We start from the raw sequence: 26,174 nt of genomic DNA, 5'->3' as shown, positions 1-26,174 counted from the left end.
ATCAAACTGAATATCAGTACAAGATACTTTAAATAAAACATCTTGTGTTTTCATACATATTTTTATTGGAAGACCAATAAAAGTCAAATACCACAGCTGATGCTTTAATTCTTTTAATTCAGAAATTCAGCACTTTGAATTTAAAATGATGTTTATGGTATAAATTATAATAGAAACGTTCAACAACAAATTAAGTGTTGTCATTGGAGCAAAAACTTCTAATTAATTTAGTCTGTAGATTATAGACTTATTCTAAATTTCCAAATACCTTCATTTGAAATCCTTAATAGAGTCTCCAACAACTGTGTTACTTTAACAGTGGTTCACCAATATTTTAATCTGTAATTTTTATGAACATACACAATAACCATAATTAATCTTCACTTCAAAGGGAAATAACTCACTAGTTTAGAAAACGTTACAAAGAGTGAACATGCCTACCTTGAATTTTGTGATAGTATTTTCATGGTAGTTGACATTTCTAGTAATATGATTGTTCTCTGGTTGAACATGAATAATTTGTTCTCCAAGATCAAAGTTTTCTTCATCATCTTCTTCAATATTCAAACTTATTCCAATTTTCAGATGGCACAATCCAGATGGCATGGCCGCCATCATTAACATTGCAATAAGATGCCTTTTCACTTACGATGTCATTCTCATATGAAATTTTTAGAAAATGCTTCCTCCTCCTCCTCCTATTCTTTTTCAAAAAGCTTATCCAAGACTTCCTGATTTTATCAAAATAATTCTTGTAATTAATACATGCTAAACAAACCTCAATATGCACATATAGAGTGTATTAATCATATTAATATAAAGAAATTTAGAAGTTTAAATCTCTCTGCTTATTAAATCCAAAACAAAAGTTTCACCACAAGACCACCTGGTAAAAGTTCAAAACCAATTCTGTCTACATAAAATGTACACTGATCCAAGTTACTGACCAGATAAAAGTTTTAGACTGTCGTTCACCAAATCCTTCACTAATTAAGCTTCTTTTTTATTTTCTTTTCAATACAAAGTTTACTCACTTCTTTAAAAATTTTAAGAATATCATTGTAAACATATAACATTTAACTATCACTGAATGCTACATTCACAGAATGTTTTATCTTTAACAAGTCCAAAATATAACATATGTCAAATATTTGATTTTTTAAATTATTTAAATTTATTCTGTGTACTCAAGTGAGCTGGAAAATATTACATGTTAATAATTAGCCATTTGAATTTAAAGGCAAATGTCTTCTGAATAAGTCAATCCTTTAGTGTTTGGACCAGTAAACAAAAGGTAGTTTTTAAAGACGTCTTTCTTTTCAAACAAAAACGTCATGTAATTAACTAGGTCAAAAACCTTCGAACGTAAATAAAAACCAAGAACAAAATATATAGGAGTATGTTGACCTTCTATATATCAAATTTCTAATACTATGTATTTGACATGAATATGGACGTTTATTGCCATTAAAGTTGGAAATTGAATCTAATTAGGCGAAGTTCAAACATTTGTTCATATGAAGGTAAACCAACAGGGTTTTCACACCTATTTATGATTTAAAAACAGAGTTAAAATGATTTTTTTCTTCTTTGTGGTCTAGTTTTAAGCAGTATAATATTAATTTTCTACCGTAGTAAAAGATATTGCTTAATGTCACCATGACTACAGCAATGCCCACTAGAAATAGCATGATCAACCCTAACAATAGGTATCCAAATGAAACGTGATACTCTTGCTTTGCATGAATCTAAGGTAGAATTAAGCCTGTAATAGGCACATGTTGATCATGAGAGGTCAAGACAAAAGGGGTGACAATAAGGCTTTGATGTGCTCATTTTTTACCTAATTTTGCACTAATACAACAAAATTTCCAACAAATAAGAGGATTCCAACTTCCCATGAGGAATCTGCCACGCACAACCTTGCACAAATGTCAGACAAATTTGTCGTTTTAAATCTTTTGCCCACCGGTACAGAGAGTGCACAAAACATTTTCATTAAGAAAAACAAATTCATCACAGTTTTTAAGTCCAATAATGGTAATCAATGAACTTCAGCTTTTGTATAGGAAGGGAGACAAATCTAAAGCTTTTTACTGACCAACATGTGATTAAAAAAAAAAAAAAACACCAATTCCAATTCAGCTTAAAAAAAACACATTTTCTACCAAAGCCTTCTCTAAGTGCTTCCAGACTGGGTATACCAGATCATCATTTAAAAATGTTTAAAACATGTCAAATCATGACCCAATAAAATTCTTCCGCCTAAATATCCTCCACAACTTGCATCATTCATCAGGAAGAAATGAGAATAACTAAGTGTAGGAACACCTTGACTTGACGTCAACTGTCAGAGGATATCAAGCACAATGTAACTCCAACACCTTTCTCAAACAAAAGTTGCAATAAATTAAAAGCTGTTAAATCAACAATTTTTCCTGCATGTATTGATATAAATTCATTTAATTGTACCACTTGCACAAAGGCTTTTTATATAGAATTCACACACCTAGAGAATTTAATTGTCCTATGAAAAGTAAAGATTGGTACTTTGGAGAATTTCTAATGATTTCTTTGTCCATATTACAGTAGATTTCTGTACCATCATAAAACCATTGATAATTTCAAATGATGTAACTTACCAATCATGAATTTCTTTCAACAATCTTTTCCATTGATCTAGATATTAACCTATATAAAAAATTACACCCAGAGAACTTATTCTATTTTTTTCCTCACTGTTTTTGGTATGATGAACATATGCACTAAGATAAACAAGCTGTAAAATTACTAATAGAAAAATTCAAGATATGGGATGTGCAAAAACATTCATTTTCAGCAAAATTAACACTTGCTCATTTGTGCGATATGTGCTATTTTTAGTAACTGTGAAATGGAAAAAATAACTACATGTATTATGAGATTCCTTTGTTTATGTTATTTTTAACCTTTGATGATAAAGCATCAAAATCAGTTATTTTATTAAAATACCAGTTTTCAGTTAAACTGGAAATTTTCAAAGATTTTCAGTGTATTGGCAGACTGGTTGCTAAGGGAAATGAGGGACCTCAGTTACCATGTTCTCTATACACCATAGTAGCTTGATTTTATTTTTTTTTTACTTTGATGAGTAACTATGGGTTATATACTAACAACACAAGCAATATCAGCTAAATTTTGAATATTGGCCTGGCCACTGATTCTTTGTCATATTCACAGAAAATTGATATTCAATCATTAAAATCATTGTATTACTAGTAGTATGTGATTAAAAGTGAAATGTCAGCCTGAAATTTAAAAAAAATTGGAAGTATATGTTACCAATATAAAAGATATTGCTTTACATTTTTCTGGATCCACACACAGGTCATCGCAAGTGTCTAAGACCTCAGAGAATACTTAATTTTAGAAAAAAAAGACGCTTGATAGCGCTCTCTAGCTTTTCACTAATGTCTCTACAGGTTAAACCTGCCTCCTACAAGGAGAAAATGTCTCTACAGGTTAAACCTGCCTCCTACAAGGAGAAAATGAATTTCAAGGAATTATTCAGTTCTGAAGGAAAATTAATTCAATTAATATTAATTCTCTTTATACTGTACACTAGAATCTGGAGACCAAAATTTTCTTGGTAGTGGAGGTCAAAATACTTATTTCCAAACTGTTCTAGTCCATGATATCTATTTAGAAAAATAGTCCGCCTCCCAAGAAATGGCTCTTAAATTATAAAATTGCTTTTTCAGCATGAAATTTACTACTTTCTTTAACTTCCTTACACAATTAAAATTAGTTAAAGAACATATTTGATGGTCTAAAAAAAATGACAGTTCAAGAGTTCAAGAGGTATGGGTCAGTGTATAAAAATATACCATTACATTGCCAATTCACACAGCTGTATAAATTAATTTATTGGCTGAGGACTTACATGTCTGTCCAATACCCTTAATGAAAATTTTTAAGACCTAAGTAATTATTCTTGTCCAGTATGAAGTCAAATATATATATAGAAACTAAAGATCTATTTCCAGGTCAACCGTAAGCCAGTTTAATCTGGCTAATGGGCTAGTGATTTAATGAATGATATGATAGATCAACCTGATGGTCAAGAGTCCATTTCACACAAAGTCACAAGTCACAAGTTCTAATAATATGATTGGACAAATGTAAATGTATTGACAAAAAAAAAACAACAAATTGATAGATCATTTCTAACAAAACCTTTTATACTTAAACAAATATTTGCTCCTGGATGGAAATTCATAGTGAAGTAGTCAGTATAGATATGTTATTGACATTAACTTCTTTATTTCCTTTTATTGTGGCTACATTGTCCAGTCACACCTTTAGAAAGTTATACACTAACAACTTATACTCGGCATTTTTTTTTTTTGTCAAGAGGTTAGGTATAACATTACCGTTACTTTACATGTTAAAAAAGTAATTTTCAAACTTTCACTGTGAATTCCCAGGACAAATGACATCTTAAAGTTGCATACCATTGCGAAGCTTGGAAAATGAGGCTTTCAAAATCATTATGCTAATGGTATGATGATTGTTGAAATTCTTCACAAAATTTACTTGAATAAATAGTACTCAAAATCCACATTTTTACCGTTTCTACTAACTGGCAGCTTGGAGGCAAATTACTCACACATGTAAAAAATACTCATACACTTTTGCAGTAAATTACAAATATGATTTTAAAGTACACATTCTCAGCTTTATTTTTGACCACTTTTGATCAGAATACACACCAATAATGCACTTAAAATGCATAATTCTACTACATAAGTAGGGGGTGGCCATTTGACCAGGAAGTGCTAAGTGAGACCTTAGTCTGCTGGTTGTTTGATCTTAATTGACTAAGTACTACAGCACTTTGATTCAGCGCCTGATACTTTTGTTTAAGAAGGTGTCAATGCAAAACCAGGCAATGGGTTGCACATGACAAATTTTGTTTTCAAAAAAATTTCATCCATTTCATATCATAAATGCATCTTTTCTCAAAGTTGATTAACTGCAATGGTTAAAAAGAAATAAATTACATAGAAAGCACTGAAATTTATTGGAAATGGAAGATAACTCTTTATTTGTAAGAAAAATTTCCCATACTATTTGACATACATATGATATAAATATAACGATGGAACAATAAATTCAGTGGGATAAAATTTACCATGTGCCAACTGTTTTATATAACCTGCCTGATTCTTACATGGACAGCCTCTTAAGGTGGTAGACCTGGGGTAAGGAACATAACTCTTGAAATCAGTAATATGTTTGTATCATATTCAATTTCACCAAAATCTATCAAGCTTTTGTTTGAAGCAGAAAAAAATCAATCAAAGCTAATTAGATGCTTACTTAAGATGAATGTAAAATGCTGCATACAAACGTTCAAATGATTTTTAAGAGTTGTGTCCCTTATCCTAAGCCTACCTCCTTAATATGAAATACATGACAATTAATCTAATGCTCAAATATTTTGAAATGTGAGACAAAAGAAAAGGTAAAAGAATATTATATAATATCAATTTTCAGATCCTTCAGTCTCTTTTACTTTACCTCTGTAAAGTCCATTTTCAAACTAACTGCCTGCAGTATTTCATGTCCAATAGATTGTGAATGTATCCAATATCCAGATCAAAGGCTCTTAGAACATCATGGGTTTGTTAAAGAATCAATAGTCCTGATTTTCATGAGGTAACCACTGACTGTATTTGAGTCTTTTTAAACCTTACACAAGAAAGCGTCAACAGATTATGAGAAATAATACTTTTTCATGAGCTTAGAATAAAAGGTATCATCTGTATACAGTAGAAATTTAAATACCATTTCACCATAGAGCAATTACATACAAGTGCATCAAAAAAGAAAGTTTTAAAACTTACAAAGGCAGGTATCACCCACTAATTAGCAAGACAAAAAAAGTTGGGTTGAAATTTGAAGGGCACCATTTACGTCATATTTACCTTAAAACCCATTCTCGTCAGAACCTCTGTGTACACAACACATAAATTCTCCAGATGAAATATTTAAACAGGGACATATTGAATAGTAAAGAAAATCCAGGTTGAACAACTTGACGTCAATGATTAACTTATAATCAGCCAAAAGGGACAAGTTTATAATCGTATATATTTCATGATTAAATCAGGTCACATTTCTGCATAATTGATTTTTGCCCAAAGATAGCAAAAGCATTACAATCAAAACACTTAGAATACTATGTACAGTGTTAGGTATTAGGGCAAACAATTTGTACATAAAAACCAAGTTCAAATTAAAGGACAAATTTTAGACGACACCTCCATATAAAGACATTTAACTTTCATACTACAGTGAAACCTAAGTGATCCAATTTCTGTGTATTCCAGGCTTCAAGAAGTGGATCCTAAGTAAGGCGTGCCTTGTGTAGCCCCATTCCTCCCCCCTCCTAAAAAATGGGAAAAAACAATTTTGCAGGAAATCAAATTTTCACAAATTCTACATAAAAAAATGTTCTTGCCTTGCTTCGCTTGCCCTGTTATTCTATATACAACCAAAATTCTGGATCCACCCCTAAATCATGTTTAATCCAACATTTTAGAAGCTTCTAGAAATATTCTCTAGCACTTATTATTTTTAACTTGCTTATTCAAACAACTTGTTTTTTTTTACTAATAGTTTTTATTAATGAAATTTAGTGTAAAAAGGTAGACCAGTTCAATGACAATAGATGTACTGCTAGTTTCTGATTCAATTTTGTGATAAGAAGAAATAGCCTTCTAAATTTTATTGCTTCTGATAAATTATAAACAGTCTGAGGTTAATCAATTTTCATTAAACATAAGAAGCAGGAAGGAACAAATGTTGCTTAAATGTACACATGATGAATACACAGAAATTTTCTTTACACTTTTTATAGTGCTGAGATAATGAGTCGAGGAAGAAAATTTTTCACTGGTTATACAAAAAGTAAAAAATGACAAAATTTTTATCTAGAAATACAGGTACTGTGAAAATGCTGATAAAGAAAATACTCCGACCCTGCTTCAAAAGGAGGTAAATGTTACATTTCAAACCCGTGAGTTCATCAATTTCCTTTGGAGTTCTTCGAAAATGATTTTACTACTTCATGCATGATAATGATAAATATTATCAAAAATCCTTGAGCAGTTGTGCCTCTCTGAACAAATGAACAGTAAGACAGATAGGGTGATTTTTATATACACCCATACTTTCTTTGTGGGGATAATAAAAATAGGATAATTGTTCAGAAAGAATTAAGAAGCAAAATATGATCACAATTGTCAAAGTATGCATTGATTTAACTTATTCCACACATTAGTTAAAAATCTTCAAGTGATTTTATTTTGGTTATTCACAATTACAACTGATTAAACTATACAATATATATGACTTTCTCCATAATTTATTGCTTTTTTCAACATTTCGTTTCAATCTTAAGATCAACAAATTAATATTTAAGTTGTAATGTTTTGCCAAGAAAAAGTCCTTGAGTGAAAATATAAATTAATTTCAGTGTGAATTTCAGAATTTTATTACACAGTTTACTTTTGATAAATCACTGCATTTTATATAAAAAAGATAACTCTTCACTCTCTGATAAGCACTTGAAGGTGCATAAAGAGTTTCTAAGGTGCAATAAATGAATTTTAGCAATCTAACTTCTTCCAAATAGTTATGAATTTTTACATGGACAAGAAGGGAAATTATTTTGCTTTTGGAATTCCTATAAAATTATCAGGAATATGCAATTATAAGGCAAGCAATTAAGTGGAATCTCCTGTATTACTGTAACTGTTAGGCTACCTGATTTTTACATGGATCTGTACATAAATACATAAAATGTACACTGTCTAAATAAGTATCCTCTTACAGGTACTTTGATTCAATCTGTTATTTTTCCCATTCTACCTATTTGTAACCTATGTAAGGTTCACTCAATCATGCAAGCAAATATGATGAATACTATCAGCACCCTTATTTGTGAGATTAAACAGGGGAAAAGGTAGGACCGTGAAGTATATATATAAATATACCGAAGAATATGTTTTGAAAATGCTGAAATTTCTTATCAACAACATATTTGTCCAGTGTGGTGGACACATTTTTCAACAAATAGTCTGCATTCCAGTGGGTATAAATTGTGCTCCTATACTTGCTGACCTATTCCTTCACTCTTATGAGGCTGACTTTATAGCTGATCTGACCCAAAAGAAGGAACATCATTCAACTAGATCCTTTAATCTCAGTTTCTGCTGTATAGATGACGTAATATTGTTAAACAATCCTAGTTTCGAGGATTTGATACATTGCATCTACCTCAAGGAACTTGAGATAAAGGATACTACAGACACTGTGAAGTCAGCCTCATATCTGGACCTACACTAAGAGATTGATGGTAAAGTGAAACTATTGACCAAACTATATGACAAACAAGATGACTTTCCATTCCATATTGTCAACTTTCTTTCATTTGTGGCAACATTCTTTTAGTACCTGTGTATCAAATTTTCATATCACAACTCATACATTATGCCAGAGCTTGTGGTAACTACGCAGACTTTTTACATCACACTAGACTTCCTACAATTATGTTTCTAGAACAGGATTATGTTGCTACAAGATTCAAGTCATCACAACCGAAATTTTATGGTCCTCATCATGAACTCATGGATCGTCACGGTGTATCCACTTGCACCATGAAAACTGATTTGTTCAATGTGTCATAGTTTTCCTTTCCTCTTTCAGCTATTCTGGACGACTTTATATGAGCAACTTGGCACGTGTTTCTAGAAAAGCAGAGGATACTTACTCTATCGGTGCACCTGGTCAATGCTCCCAGTTTTTAGTGGAGTCTGAATTGCTCATTTACTTTTGTTAATTTGTATGTATTATTTTGGTTATTTTATGTTCTTTGTTGTGTCTGTTTTCCATGCCTGGCCTTTGTCCCTGTATTACATTCTTTTGATTTCCAATAAAATCTTGGTACCCTTGATTACTCTTTCAATGCAATTGCACAAAATAGGAAAGAAGTATTGCCTTATGATTCCAGGTAGGTGGGATTTATTTTGGAGCAGTTTTTAGAAAGTAAATATTGTTGGCTGAATTGAACAATAAATTTTGAGTAGCCTGCTTGTAACACTTTAAAGCCTATCAACTTCCTGGCTTTTCCTGAGCACTAAATCCACTGCAGGATAATATAAAGGATTAAGACAGCTGCAGATAATTTTTCTAATTGTCCATGAATAGAGTTTCTACCAATGTTTTTTTTTTCAGATACTTACCTCAAACATATGTAACAACTTTTTCGCTGCATTCAATAGCAAATAAATTCTGCCAATTTCTACTAGCCAATGTAAAACATAGTCTAAGGCATTTGGTTAGTTGCTTAAAACATAGATTGTGAATTAAAATGAACTTACCATAGGACACATCCTCCAATGTGGTCTGTTCATTCAAGGGGAGGTAACTCTATTATATTCCACATTTGCACAATATTTTCCGAAGTAATCTTTAAGTTACACTTTAACATTAAAAAAACATTGTTGTTCTTTTTTACACTAATCAATGAATAAATGACCTCAACAATGGATTTCTTAGTCTAGTCTTCTTCCAGAAGGAGAGTAAATATTTACAATCAGTTTGTAGACATTAAACATTAAAGTCAAAATTCACCTTCAGTAGTCAAAGATAGAAAAAATTCATACATAACTTTTTAAAATCTAATTATCCTTAACTTCAATGAGTTTAAAATCCAGGTTATGAAAATTTCTCAAAATTTATGAAAATTTAATGAGAATATTCCAATGAAATGCCCAATTCAATAACATAAGTGTAAGTTCAATGACTAAGTGTAAATATTTAAATACCCTCTCACAGTAATCTTTATCCTGAATGACCACTTAGCAGTAAATAATCAGCTGGTAAATAAATGGGTCAACACAATCAATCCTCAGACCTTACATATGTATATATATGTAAAGCTCCTAGTCTCCAAATATTAAGTTTTAAATCTAAAAATCATTTAATCATTTTGGAATTAGATGTATTCAAAATCTCACATATCATCAGCTCCATTTCCTTGCAAAATGCATTTCTTTAATTCTTAACAACATATGTAAAGTCAATTTATACGGATCTACCCTCAAGAGATCTAAAGTTCATCCTTCAGAAGTCACAATGTAAAACGTCTTTATATATAATTGATAAAGTTATAAAAGAAGTATTCTCTTTGCATGCAAATAACTAAATAAGTTTTTGATCCGAGTCAGTTTTGGCATCGGTAAATTGTAAACTTGAAAAGTAAAGTTCCAATATCCTCCTATAAATTGTGAAAGAGCACTTTTTATAACGACCTGGCAAAATTTTTCTTTTACAAAAAAGACATCTACAACTCTATATCACCAGTTTTACTATGATTCACCATATACTTAATTCAACCACAATGAGAAATATTCCAATTTGAATATTCGAATTGTCACATTATGTAACTATACCTTCTCTTCTAATGTTATAAATCCAACTTTATGTCAAAACATGACAAGCACAAGGTGCAGTTAAAAGCCTTGTATCTTATATCCGACTGATCTTAAGTGAAAAAATACGATTCATGTTCAAAGTCACAAATAACACATACAAAAAATGTACTTTTTCCTGCCTTTTTCCTATTGATGTAAGTACAACCTAAATATAGAAGCAAAAGCACAAAAATAATCTTCCTTTTCAGTTATAAAGTATATCTTGATACTATAAATTATAATAATCCAAAAATCTATTTGATACAGTACTCAGCATACTAAGCATGGTCCATTCAAAAACTGATCCTGATTATTCAACGTTATTCAAGGACCAAACCTCCCGATAAGATAACACCGTGTCAGTAATTTATACAGTGAAGGTAGTAATAAACTCCGCCAAGGACATCAGTTAATAAAACAAGATTATAAATTTGGTCCAACACATAACCAAACAAGGCTTCAAGTTTTGAAAGTTTGATGTGACATGGGACACTTATCTGATATTTTATAACCATAACAATAGTGTATTTTCCTAACCCTTATTAAGATCAGAGATTCTATTGATGCCAAATCAAAGATAAGTCACAATGTCATTTCCTCTTGTCTGCTTAGTACCAACAAACACTCTCTTTTATAAAGCCAAGAGGTTGTTTTCTTGAAAGGAAACAAAAGTTGAAGATAAATTGAATTTGATGCAGTTAGGATATCCATGGAAGACCTGGGTGGTGGGTGGAACATAAAACAATTTGTTCCTATAAAACTTTCATCCATTAGAGATCTTTAAATGTCAGTCTCTGTAAGAATCAGGCAGTTGGAGAAGTATGGTGGAAAAAAAAATACCATTTTGAAAGTTTAATGTGACTATTTGAACAATCAAAACCAAGTAAAAAAGACAAGATTTTTATCACTTTGGTAAATTGAGTTATAATTTCAATGAAATGTACTGAAAATGAATATTTCAAGGGCAGATAACAGTGTCAAAAACCTCATTTTTCTAATATTCTACTGAAAAATAACTGAGCAAATCCAGTGATTCTGAGATCAAATAATAGTCTTTTCAAATAGAGAAAGCATCCTTGAGTGGTATTATTTTGTCAGATCAGTGGGGTTTTGACCTGCATGTTTCTGATTTTTCCCATTTTGCCTGATTCTTACAAAAACTTACACTTAACACATTTACTAAAATAAAATAATAATAGTTCCTAAATTCCTCAAATTACATATGAAGTAATTAGAACTTTAAAATAAAGGGAAGGACCTCTTTAATCTGTTCAAAATTTAGTTGATGTTATGGACAAATGAAAACCTATTCCAGGTCATCCACCTTTGATACAGAAAAATCCCAGTTCTCCCTGATCACATAATGAGATTAATATTACAATGAAACAACAAAATCGGAGGGATTCAAAGAGCCAGTTATATCATAAGGTCAGCCATGTCATTTGATGGGCAGTCTCTTATTGAAATAAAGGCAACTGAAACAGAAACTTGCCCAAAAAATAGGTTAAATCTATGATAAAAGCATATTTTTATAAAATGACAATTCAATATTCAAATCACATTTAGTCTACAAGAAAGTCAGTTCTTTGAATGCCAGATGTTTACTATCAGAAAGTCCCTGCTAGCACAAAGATTTATTACTACAAAACCTGATATTAGATATAATGCTGGTTATGTCATGCGTTTAAAAAAAAACTGAATTTGTGCACAATGCATGTATAACATCACATATATCCTCTTTTTAAATTCAAGAAAGATATGCCATCAAGATGAAAAAGCACACATGATTTCAATCAACATTATAACTGATAAAGGGCACAAAAGATAATGTTTCCTTAACAGGGAACATTTATTATTTAACTTCATTTATTATAGATCTGAGGTTACAACTGGGTTACAATTTTCTTAATATTAAACTGATGTCCTATCTACTAACTATGATTTGTCTGTAATCAATATAAACAAAACAACTATCAACAAATCTGGGAAAAAAATCTAAATTCACTAGGGTGAACAAGCCAAGTTGCATCTCCATTTTAAGGAAAGAAATATTTTTACTATGCCTTTTTTTCAATCATGAAAAAAAAAGTTTTTCGTGACTGTAACCTTGACCATGAATGAAATTACACCTAAATCAATAGGGTTCTCAATTACTTGGAATGTAATAATATCCCAAAGTTCCATCTGAACCAGATGCAAACATTTTGAATTATCATCCAGAAACTTAATTTTTACAGGAAAAAGATGAAGTTTTTTGACAACTGTGACTGCTTGACTGCAAACGAAATTCCCTCAAAATCAATAGTATATATAAGTATACTTTTCATATCCTAGTTTCATTTCATTCAGATGTAAACTTTTAAGTTATCATCTGGAATCCTAATTCTTATGCAAAAAACGTTTTGGTTTTTTTTGCATACTTGACCTTGACCAAAACTTTTCCAAAATCAATAGGTATCTTACTTATGTTGCATGTAACAATATTCTAACATTAGATTTGAATCAGAGGTATACTTTCAGAGTTATTGTCCAGGAAACCTCTTTTCAGAAAAAATATCAGTTTTATTTTTGTCACAGTGACCTTGACCCTGAACAAAATTAACCCAAAATCAATAGGGATCTCACTTACCTGGTAGGTAACAATATCCTAAAGTATGGTTTGAATTAGTTGTAAACTTTTTAGTTATTGTCTGGAAACCTCAATTTTATGGGGAAAAGTTAGTTTTTTGGCCACTGTGAACTTGACCTTTTATGAAATTTCCCTCAAATCAATAGGGATTTCAATTATCTGGTATGTAAAAATATCCCAAAGCCTTGTCTGAATCAAATGTAAACTTTTTTAGTTATCGACCGAAAACCTCAATTTTACTGAAAAATATTTAATTTATTGGCTGCTGTGACTTTGACTTTTAACGACTCAATTACCCAGTATGTAACAATACCCCAAAGTTTCATTGGAATTGGAAATAAACTTTTACAGTTATCATCTGGAAACCAATGTTGACGCACTCCTGCTGGCCCGCCATCACCAAACCTAAAACTGAGTTGCAACATGGCTAAACATTCTTACATTGGCTAGTGTGTTAGATTCAGTTTCTCTAATGAAGAAATAGGGAGTTATGCCTTTATTACCCAAACAAGCCTTCAACAACAGTTACAGATATTTTTTATGACATGATAAAATTGATCATGCAACCTAGCACTAAAAATCTTCCCCTTTGATTCAACAGTACACAGACTAACAGACTGAATTACTATTGGACAGTTTACAAATTAATGTTATAATGTAACTAATCCAGTGTTTTTCTAAAATCTAATTATTATAACCCACAATCTCAAATAGAAAAAGGTTTGGTGTTTAGATTTTAAGAATCATACAAATTCTGTAAAATGTGATATGTCTAAAAAAGGCTACATATTTTTATTTTCGTTACAAAGTTGCTTTATAGATCTATATGATGAAATGTGTATTTATCCATCCCTATCTGTCTGCTATTAGGAGATAATCCAACAGTTTCCATTGTATTTGAGTGTCATTTACAGAGTTATCTCCCTTAATTCTGAATTCTAAAGTACACTCTATAGAATTTTTATCTCCTAAGAACAAGGGTTATATGAAAAGCCACATGTTAATTTCGGTTAACCATATTTGAAATAAAATATTAAAAAAAAATATGTTGGCTTTCCAACCATAAATCATATTTTGCAAGATTCTTATCAGGAGTGCTACTTTACAGAGAAGAATCATATTGGCTGTGTTTTGATGCCAAATGTATAAGTCTCAACTTGAGAAGTGATAGTTGTGAAGGTAGTATTTTGTGGGTATAAGTCCTGTTGGCTTGTCTGAAGGTAGTATTTTGTGGGTATCAGTCCTGTTGGCTTGTCTGAAGGTAGTGTTTTGTGGGTATCAGTCCTGTTGGCTTGTCTGAAGGTAGTATTTTGTGGGTATCAGTCCTTGTCAAACTTCCATTATTAAATGGACTTGACCTTGCAAATTTCTTGCAGTTTTAGTTTTCAACTGAAATTTAAACGACTTTAATTCACAGTTCGAACAAAAAACTTGGCACCAAACAAACATTAGTTCTTACACAATGTCTAAAAAACTTCATCCTTCACTACATTCAGCAATTATCTTACTTCACACCCTCTATAACCTGAAATCCTTGACCTATCCCTACATGTATTACCCATTTACATGTACATCCATGCTTATACAAAGATCCTACAATTTCAATGAGTTATGTCAGAATACATCTTAGAAAGTCTTAGCCAACAATATCTGAACAAAAACATGTTATTTGACATGTTTTGTCACTTTAATAAAACACGTTCGTGTTTAAGTGATGTCTCATGACAACAATGAGAATAGCTGAGAAGAGAATTAAAATGAACAAATTTTGCAACAAATAAAGAAACCCCAAGTCTGCTTCCACTGAATATTCAAATTAAATAAACAAATACATTAAGGATTTCGCAACAGAAGATGGCAACATTTATCTTAAACTGTTGCAGATTCTGCAAATATAACTTGCCAGAATTAAATTTTGAAGACTGAGGACAGAGTAATCTTGCAATAAAAATAATTTGATGGGGTATAAATTTCTGTCAACTATCAAAGAAGCAAAAAATATTCAGTACTTCTAGGGAGTGGGGGATTAGGGCATGATCCCCTTTGGTCTAGGTATGGGAATGGGGGATTAGGGCAAGATCCCCTTTGGTCTAGGTATGGGAGTGGGGGATTAGGGCATGATCCCCTTTGGTCTAGGAATGGGAGTCAATGTTTTGCATCAAGAAACAGCAAAAATTTCAGTTGGAAAAAATAAGAGGAGCACTATGGCATCATGTGATTAAGAATTTGCTAAGGTTTCATCTATTTCAGAGGAATTGGGGGTAGAATTGGGGATGGAAATGTTTACTATAGACCTCCCACTAAATTTGCTGATTAGACATAATGCACAAAATACACTGAAATTCCTGAACTGCTGACTGTAGTAAACTAATAACCTAATATATACAAATATTTATTGGATACTGTTCATAAGCACTAAAAAGGACGGTAATAAAAAGAGTTGAAAAAAATGTTGCTTATTCCAATATATCATATCTTAATTGTAATCAAGTAAGAAAATGAACAATTCATCAGTAATTTCTGGGTGTATTTAGATTAATTCAATACATGTAACTGTATAGAAAACCAAAACATATTATACTACAGCTGTACGAATGTGTAAAATCACATATCATCTGTATGGAGTCAAAGGTTACACTTTAATCACTATAGCAACATAATGAGGTCATATATTCTCCAATGCTACATAAATCAGTCCTTCTATATGGAACTACAATAATTAAAACTTTAGCCACTCTCCTTTATATATATTATGTAGTAATTGCATACAAGCAATCAAATTTACAGCAAAATGACATTATGTGGAATCAATGAGTGAATGTATTATAATTAAAATAATCATTTAGACCAAGTTTTGTCATAATACAACAAGTAACTCAAGTGGCATATCCTGTCATATAAATATATGTTGAAAATACAGGTTTTATTTTTATAAATGTATTTTTTCTATTCCATATCCATGCAATTGTGTTCTTCCCATTCTCTAGAATATTACTTCCAGTCAACCTGCACCATCCCCTATCCCCCATTTCAACTCTTTATCAATAACAGTTATTTCAGACAAGAGTTTGTCAATGATAGGTTAAATCAACAGTGGTCACTTGTCAAGAAATCAACCCTAAGATAGCTGGAAATCTGGTCAGCTCTGTATCTCAAATCAGGCTACAAGTAATTAATTAACCTGTAACCTGTTAGATAGATCAATACCAAAACTATTAAGGTGTAATTACTGACATTTTTCCTATAAAGGTGTTATTATCAAAGTTTGTCCACCTGCTATCTAATCAAAGATGAAATAACCTTCTATCTTCATGTCATAGGAAACAACAGCATTTAAATGCTCATTGTTTAAGGATTTTGAGATAACTTTTCCCAAAATTTCTCTCAATACAACTTCATACATTTCAAGTCCTAATCATCAAGGAAGCAATGAAATATCATCTCCAGAATATCCTAAACACCTTTTAAATTAATAACAAAGTACAAATAGATTTTACTATAATAAGAAATAATTTTATTGTATAGCTATATACATTGTACTTCCCCGTAGAAAGCAGTGCAGTGTCAGTGTGCAATAAATTTCCATATTGCAATAGTGCAAATATAGTTAAAATTTGTGATATGATCTGTGACAAAGGTTTATTTCAAACAAGATTAAATTATATTGCCATACAATAAAAGGGTTACTGCATGAATACTGGGAAATATAATTTCTCGTAGAAATACATAGTGCATTCATAAACTTCTGCAATATAAAATTCTACTCCGAATAATATTCCCTATCATTCATGCAATAACACAATATTCTTGTATTTTTTCAAATTAAGGTAAAAATAAGATTTGAACTTTGCAGAATAGCAATAAACTGTTCAATCTAGGCATAAAATAGAACAAAAAGCACTAAGTATTAAAAACATGTAGACATTCACGACAAATAACATAAAATTTTCTTAATACACAAAGAAGTCTTCGAGAAGAAACCACATAATATTATTGATAATTAGATTTTTTCCTACATTACATACCAACATATAATCCCAACAACTATAATTAATAGAATACTCACACAAGGTTTCATTCTTTATGACCTAAGAAATACAATAAAGTTGAACACACATATCCTTTCTCCCTGCTACTACCAGCTGTATAATACATGTACATGTATTATAACACCTGAGATTAGGTGCTAAAGGTGTGCTAATTAACTTCAGTAAATCATCTATGTGTACTTGCTAAAAACCAAGTTTCTAACAGTAAACACAGGTCTAAATACATCATCAGGTTCCACTTTTGGCCTTTGGTATATTTCTTTAGCTCGTACATTTTGGTAAAATGCCCAAATATCATTCAGGACCAGAAAATGTCAGAGAAACCTTGTTTGACAGACTTGCCTATGTAAAGCATACCAATAGCACTGCCAGGAGAGGTCTAAAGAGTTAAACAATTATCAGAAAACGCGTATGAAAATACTGTAATGAGTATTACAATTTGTTTCTGGAGCTGAGCATTAAAAAATGTCAAAAGAAGAACCAAGATCTGGGTATTTTGTCCAAGAAACTAAAGTGAGTAGAAATAAAAGTTAATACAACTGGTAAACATTAAAGTAGCTTAGTTCTCTTATAGCTAAACACAAAGAACAAAGGAAAAAAGTCAGAAAAGTTATAAAACGTATATACAATTAAAAAATAAAAATACTCATGATTAAGTGGAAGGCTACTAGTTCTTGAGATTGGACAAAATTAATCTTGTCATACAACTTTACCAACTGAGAACAATGCTATCAAGCATCCATGTGTTGGAACCATAACCTACTGAGAGAGACCCCTCAACAAGGCTGCAGCTACACTCTGGAATAGTTTACCTATATTTACCACCACTACTGCTTTGGTCTCTGCCTTTCTGAAAACTTTGGTATTTTTTCAATAAAATGTTAGAAATTGTTACATCATGACAGAGTTATATCCAATTAATTGTTCATTTGAAACATTTTCAATGAAATTTCCAATTTTTTTTGTTTTTTTTGTATTTTTCAGCACTTAATTGTATCAATGAGATTAAGTATATATCGTAATACCAAATTAATATGGTAAATGAGGTTTTTATTTCCTATTGACCAGTGTGATGGTTCAAATAGTCAAATCTCACCTTTAAAAAATGGTTTTCTTCTTACCATGTTTCAACAGCAGCCTGACTCTTACAGAGAAGGATAATAAGTTAGATTGCTGATGCATGCTTTTCAATTAAATTTCCTTCATAAAAATGTTGTTTTCATCAATTTGGTGTTTTTAATTTTTTTCTTTTTTTTTTGGCATTATTTTATTCATCAGTTTAGCTCATTGTAATAAAACACTAGCAAATATTTTACAAGAAAAGTTAACATTTCAAGTTATTTAATATACTTAAATTTTGAACTGAATTTGATACCTACAAGCTACACATGCACACCTATCAACCACTTTTGTTTGGAAACAGTCAAGAGTTTGGTTATGAAATTACTTTACAAAACCATTCAATTACCGACATGCTTTCTTAATTAAATTAGAGAACAAAATATGTTTTCATATCATCATCACACAAGCTGTCACATATTATTCATAGTGTTTTAATATAAAAAAAGTGTTCCATGTTATTTTGTAGTTATGAATGAATGAACAAATATCAAATACAAGTAATTGAGTAAAAAATTTAATTCATTTTACCGTGAGTAACATGCGTAATTTCATGAAAAAGTTCAGCTTCCCTTGACTGAAAGATCATTACAAGATGAAAAGATAAAGGTTGCAAACTTGACACTGGCAAATTAAAATTTTAAGTACTTCTCTGTCTAAGAATCAGGCAAAATGTGTTTAAGGTGTGGCACATGAAGAAAAAAAACGCACATATTTTATCTAAATATTTACACCTAATAATCCCTAGAATTAACCATCAAAGTGTTTGTAAAGTTTGCCTTTTTAAGATATTGTTAGGTCAAATTTAGTTGATATGCACTTAGAAAGAAATGACAGGAAAGTTTCCCACATGACTTCCCTGTTTAAGCGATCAAAAAATATCTACATCATAGATGCTTCAGGATGAACTTAAATACCTTTTTGGTTGTTTTCTAGATGTACTGGATACATCTCAGACAAAAATGACCAAATTAACAAAAAATAATGTGCCTCACATTGCGATTCTTAGAATGGTACTGGTATTTAAATCTGTGTCTGATAGAAAGTTATCAGTTGTTCATTCAGTTAACAACCTTAAAGGAATTTCGTCAGATGACAGACATTCAACCAAGGGTCCTCTGTACTGTTACTCACTATATAACATCATCAGATGACGGTCCTTCAATCAAGGGAAGATCCTCTGTACTGTTACTCACTATATAACATCATCAGATGACATCAAGACAAGAACCTCTGTATTCCCCAAAGTTAAATATGTTACTCACTGTAAAACATAGGCTTCTTAAACATTCCTATAGCTTGAAATATAAACAGAAGAGAACTGAAAAACTGTAACTCACAGATGCCAAAAAACAAGGAGGTAGTTGAAGTTCAATGTTGGAAAATTGAAGAAACTTCTGGGCTGCAAATAGCATAGGACACTGCCACATACCAGACTTGAAGCAGAAGTGGGTTCAGAATAAGTGATAAGTCAGACCAGTGTTCTAACCTCTAGATTACAAACCATCATTTATAAAGTAGCTCTAAAACAATTCTAGGCCCTTATATACATATTGCCACAAGAGCTCCTTTATGCATTAATTCTTTATAAAGAATTATGAGTTCCATAGAAATCATTACAAAATGTTGACGTCTGTTTTTTTTTCTCAAAAAATATTCCTATATATTTATTAAAGTTACAACAGGAGACACAACAAAATGGTTACATTCTGATCTGACACCAACTTCACAATTCTTGCAACTACTTAAAAGGTCACCTTGTATATTATATGTTCATAAAGATAGAAAGAAAACTATAATTAACCTGTTTGTAAATCTTTCTGAACAAGACCAAACCCTGACAGAATATATGCCAGAATTCTAAAAATGTATTCAATTTAAGGTCATTCACCTTAAAGAAAGGCCAACAAGATCATCCATTTGTTTTAATGAGGTGCTTGAAGTGAATAAATGATAAGTTCTGATTAAAATAACAAGAGAACCTGTGTATAACAGAAGTATATGTATATCCTTGACAATGATAGGACACACAGATCTGCGATTGACCTACAGACCAATGAAGGGTAAATTACCAAACTGCTAAACTCTAGGCAACAGACAAGAGGAATAGTCAAAAGACTGTATAACAAATGACAAAATAACAGCAAAATCCAGAAAGTGGGAAGCAGCCAAATGGTCCTGACTTCCTATAAGTTTCAATATGGTTTGTTACTCCTGGGTTTCAAATATCTTTTTTTTATATAATTAAGCCTACTGAATATCAGTTTATCCTTGATTCCCTAGGAGAACACAGTAAACTTTAAACCTCCCATACAAAGATTCAACCAGTTTCAGACAGGGCCAAATAAAAAATGTGTGAATAAGGTTTCCCTTCCTACTCTAGTTTTTGGTGCATTTTATATCCATTTCAGAAGAAGTATTATTAACATAAGGTTCTTTTCCATTAATCTCAAGGTAAAATAAAATTGTAAAAAAGAGAAATCCCTACCTACCACCCTTTCTTTACAAGTATGAAACCCAAAACCAACATATTTTTCCTTTTGCCTTAACTGGTTGTGTTGAAATTTCAAACTTTGTAATATACTCTTAGTTTCATTATAAGGGGTCACTAACAAACACAATAAATGCATTAAACCAAAGATCATCATGGCATCATTTTAGAAAGAAATCTTCTACAGTGACACCTGCCTAAAATGAACACTGTATACTATGAAAGTAGTATTTTTCGTGGGATACCAATTTTCGTGGTTTTTGTGGGTATGCAAAACAAAAAATTTGGTTCCCAACAAAAAAGATTTCCACTGATATTTATATAGGAAAAATTAAAACCACAAATTCAAAAATCCACGACCATATGTTTCCTTCCTAATCCACAAAAATTGGTATTTTACGGTAATCAGAAAATATGTCTAAATCAGACACTTTTAAAAGTCCATAGATATCAATTAAAATGTATTTTAACCTTGATAAAATGAACACTTGTCTAAACCAAACCAATTTAAAAGTCTAAAAGTGGTTCTATTTAGACAGGTTTCACTGTCGATTCATTGTGACATCAACATCTTTTTACTACTACCTTCTTAAGTAAAAAAAGTAATCATCTGTTATAATGCTTTATCAAAACATTTTACAAAGAAACTATTCAACTTTCAAAAGCAGGCATGTTTTTAACATATGCAGAACAATTTATGAAACATTTGGTCACAAAAGGAGTTCACTCTCAATAAATCTACATATACCAGGAACTTACGTCCCTTTTGACAGACTTATGATACTAATGCAATGAACTGAATGCAGATAGGGGCTTTTGAACTTTAACCTAGAATTTCATTATATAAAAGAGTTGGTAAAATTGTCTTTTTAAATTCTTATGAGTGTTGAGAATAGCCATTTAGAAACTTCATCCACTGGAACCAAAAGCTTAATTTAATGTATTAATAATTCATAAACTTTGGGAAAAAGATATTTTGACAAAAACAAATTGATTAAAAAAAAATAAAAATCAGTTTTAACTTTCAGTTTTTGTTTGTTTGCTTGTGTTTGTTTGTTCGTTTTTGTTTTTGTTTTGTTTTGTTTTGTTTTGTTTTTTTTTTTTTGGGGGGGGGGGGGGGATTCAGCATTCCATCTATCAAAGAAGCTTTATGATTTAAGTTTCTAAAACAAGTTCTATAATACTGTATTTGTCAATGACATTATAAAATTATACCATTTCCTTGATTGAAAACAACATTACCAAATGCGAAGATTTACTAACAGATAGACAAACACTGGTAAAACAGTATACTTCTTGTGTTGGAGCAGGGGTATAAATAAAAATAACAAAACCCATCAATTTTATGTTAAATATATTTATAGAAACAGGAAGATAAGCGTGATTTGACCATATAAAATCTTATGTTCAAATTTTCCTCAAATCTTCAATATCAAGTGAACTTGAGTAAAAACATGATTTGAGAAAAATCTGAACTTGAGTTTCTTTATGAAAGAAAGCCCTCTTTATGAAACAAATGATCAAGTATGAAAGTATGATCCTACAAATGATAAAAGTCTGCATTTTTTTTGTCAAGAAAAAAATTTGGGCATTGTTAACAGTTTTATAATAACTATATTTCATCATAATCCTAAAAATGTTTTTCTAAAAGTAGTGATAAAGAGGAATTTAGTTTTACCATTATATTTCTATGCTGCATTTTTTAGAATGGTTGAGCAAGCAAATCAATGAAGCTTTATATATTTTTCAACTTGAGCATATTCAGCACTTAAGGTGGTGTAACTCTCAAGTTTTTTTTGCATGCTTTTCTGTCTCAAAATAAATGTAGGGAAAAAACACTAATTTTTGAGAAACACCTTCATAATCCTCTAATTGATCAAGAAATTAAGATAAATGCTTAATTTGTATACATTATTCTACATCAACTTAGTTGGATTTTTAGCATATTTTTGCTTTTAAAAACATTGATATTTTACAAGTACATGTATCCATGGGTAATCACATTACTATGACTTGTATCTACAATGTACACATATCACATAACATGTAGAGAAACACCTACCATGCAAACAATAATGATTTCAGGGGATGTACTTGGTCTTCCCTTGATTACCTTAGGTAAAGGATAAAATCATTGGAATGTTTGCATTCAGGCTCTTTATATCAGTCTCATGTAAGCATCAAAGTAACTGTTTCAAATGAAAGCTTGACAGGCTTTGGTAATATTGAATATGATACTAACATATCACTGATTTCAGGAGTTGTGTTCCTTACCCTAGGTCTACCTCCTTAAATGAAATTCATCAACAATGGGACATTTCCATGTATTAAAATATAGGCATGATATAAAGTTTAAATCCTTCTGTCATTTGTCTAGCCCACTATTAAAAATGGTCCATGCTCCCAGTTTTTAGTGGAGTCTGAGTTGCTCATTTGCTTTTGTTACTTTGTATGTATACTTTTACTTTATGTTTTTTGTTGTGTTTGTCTGTTTTCCATGTCTGGTCTTTGTCCCTGGATTACATTCTTTTGATTTCCGCAAGAATCTTGGTTCCCTTGATTACCCCTTCAATCAAGGATAAACCAAGTCTATTTTGTAAACATCATCATTGCATGCACTTGAACAAATGAATGAATGAATAAATGCTTCATTAAAGTGCACCCATATATACAATATGATGACAAAATAAAAACAAATTTTACAACCAGTCAATGAGGCTTACAATGCACTGACATATTAGTAAACAAATATTCTTGATACAATATAAAATGAGATTAAATTAAGCAAAACAAGGGTGAAAAAACAAAACTAAAGCAGTTTAACATTTAAGGAGCTGATTTGAAAAGAAGCAAAAATAAAACAAAAAAAAACATGAAAATCAGAAACAATGACCACTGATTTTTATCATATATAGGATAAAAACAATCACAGATTATATTCTTCACCAACTTGAACCACAGAATGTCCATTGTAACAAATTTAGAAAATATTCTAACTACAAGTACCTATTGTGACTTGCCTTCATTAGTTATAACATACACGTAGGTTTATACATCTATCCTTTCCTAACTTCATAGTCAAAACATCAGTCCATAAAAGTACTTGAAGAAAACCTTGCCAACGGCTAAAAAACTGAAAACATTCTACAAACTTAAAATAAAGCCACAATATGACTAACTGAGCAGCTTCTTTCCTTGTACATGACAAGTCAATTCATATATGTATTTTAAAATGCCAAAGGTCAACCATGTAAATTGTCTGTTTTGACTTGTACGATATGATACTTTACAACTGTTTACAAGTCTTGTTAAACCATCAGCTTATTGACAACACGCAGAAAAGAGAAACACAAATTTTTAGAAGTCCGGTCTATACATGAATCAAAGGCATCCAAACATTTAGAGACCATTTAAAAAAGTAGCTCATTGACAACACAACACATGTATATATATAAAGTCCAACATTTGAAATTCCAATTGAATTGGATCATTAACAACATAACACACATGTGTAGACGAATGTCTCTCAAAATGTATGAAGTCCATATACATTGTAGGAGAACAAAACACATGTACATGAAGATGAAAGAGGTCTTTATTCTATATAATTCCAATTTAAAAAGCAGCTCATCAAAACTATGTAGACTGATCCATTGATTGGTTATGGTTGAATGTCCAATGGCAGATATTTTATGCATTTCTGGACAAGAACAGCTTATTGACTGATTAGACCATGCTTTGTATTAGTTTGACATGCTGAGGTAGATTTTTATTGTGCCAGCTCACAGTAGCAACAGCTCAAAGGTAGGCATGCCACCCCACTAGACCACATTATTCTGACTCCTAGACAACCAGTTATCACTTTATCTCCATAATTACGGTGTACTTGTTAGAGGAGCAGTGACTACCAATTTTGAAGTCTTTGGTAAGTCAGCCCTGTTCAAACCCAAAACTCCCACTCTCAAGGCCAGCATGCTAACCATGTAGTAAAAATATGTAGAACTGAAGTCAGATGAAAAAGTATAACACGTCAAAGCAAATGTCAAGTAAGATTAATGCAGTATTTCTTTCATGGACTTCATCCATACACTATCAACTAAACCTCATAGCATATATAAGTTGACAGAATATTGAAATACTGCTAGTTGCTGATGTAAATATCACTAAAAATGCCCCTGATTTGAGGAGTTTTTTTTTTTCACGAAGTCTCTTCAAGCTAGTTTATTCAAACCTTTAAGATTCTCATCCCCAATTTTCCCATACATCTAAGTTAAACTATTGTTCCTATTTTTTACATTATGACAAAGCAAAATTTCCTTTCATCATAATTCTTAACTATTTTTGTAAGATTTACAAGTACCACATGAGTGCAAACCAGGTTCTAACAGTACTCAGTATATATATTAGCACAAAAACAACAATTTAACCAAGTATAAGAACAGTCAGCTGATGGTCAGCGTCTCTCATATCGCTATTGATTGGCTAATACTGTGTTAAGAAAAATTTTTGGAGATTTTAGCAGTTTATATCCACAAAGGCAGTCAAACTATCTGTTAAAAGCAATGATGTTCTATCTTTCTAATGCACAAAATGAATGATGTAATGGATGTACGGAAAGTGCTATCTTTTTCAACTTTATTGTTATATTTATATTATTGCTTTTAAAAAGACAATGGTACGAAATGTATGTAGTGATCATGTTGTTTGTCTATCTTTCCATTTTTTAGTATATCTATTTTTTTACGTAGACTGAAAGAAAAAGTTTTCTCTTACATAGTCTTTCCTTAACATACAAAACAAAAATCCTGAAATTGTTTAAAAGACAGATAAGAATCAGACAATTACCATGAGTTAGCCTAATCTGAAGCGATACTTATATGATTCTTCTGCAATGTTTGGTACTATTATTGATTTTACATCTAATTCAAGAAAAATATTTCTTCATTAGTTTATTTGCAGATGAGAAGACAAGGTAAAAATCATTGATATTGATAAAGTGCATTTCATACTTTTGATTTAGTGTTCTCCTAAATTTGAAGCATATTCCAACCATAAAAAGTTTCAGATAACACAGTCCAAAAATCATATTAATGGAAGGTATAGAATTATTGGCCTGGGCAGAACATAACTACATACATATACAATATAAAATGTTCCCTTAAAAATGTTGCTTTAAGTCAGGAATTGGTTTGCTTGCTGTATTGTCTCAATATTCTTTGTTTGATTTGGAATGAATGATAAGCTTTTGCTAAGTGGTTAAACTTGCTGCTTACAGAAAGCTGTTTACTTAAAGCCCTATATCCTGTTGAAAGATATTATAATCTGGTATAAAAATATATTAAAAGCAGAAAGATATGTTCTGG

General features: G+C 31.1%; 1 protein-coding gene across 10 annotated transcripts in view; it reads right to left on the bottom strand.

The window, feature by feature from the left end:
• LOC148621579 (high affinity cAMP-specific and IBMX-insensitive 3',5'-cyclic phosphodiesterase 8B-like) overlaps positions 1-26,174 on the bottom strand; it is a 127,118-nt gene that overhangs the window by 86,128 nt on the left and 14,816 nt on the right. For 2 of the 10 annotated variants that reach the window (XM_088576096.1, XM_088576101.1), the window contains exon 1: positions 442-1,252. The exons of 2 other annotated variants lie outside the window; for them this stretch is intronic. In XM_088576096.1, coding sequence (XP_088432222.1) covers positions 442-624 — 183 coding nt within the window. In that variant the 5' untranslated portion in view covers positions 625-1,252. Of the gene's footprint in view, positions 1-441; positions 1,253-5,562; positions 5,728-9,428; positions 9,702-23,817; positions 23,841-26,174 lie in introns of those variants that run through there. 6 more of the 10 variants (XM_088576109.1, XM_088576105.1, XM_088576106.1 and 3 more) reach the window with 6 other exon arrangements.

Source organism: Perna viridis, chromosome 3 (genome assembly GCF_037379345.1).
Source record: "Perna viridis isolate PV_CMFRI_1.1 ecotype Kerala chromosome 3, ASM3737934v1, whole genome shotgun sequence".
NCBI lineage: Eukaryota > Metazoa > Mollusca > Bivalvia > Mytilida > Mytilidae > Perna > Perna viridis.
Note: the sequence above shows the minus strand (reverse complement) of the source record. Positions and strands in the feature narration are given on the sequence as shown.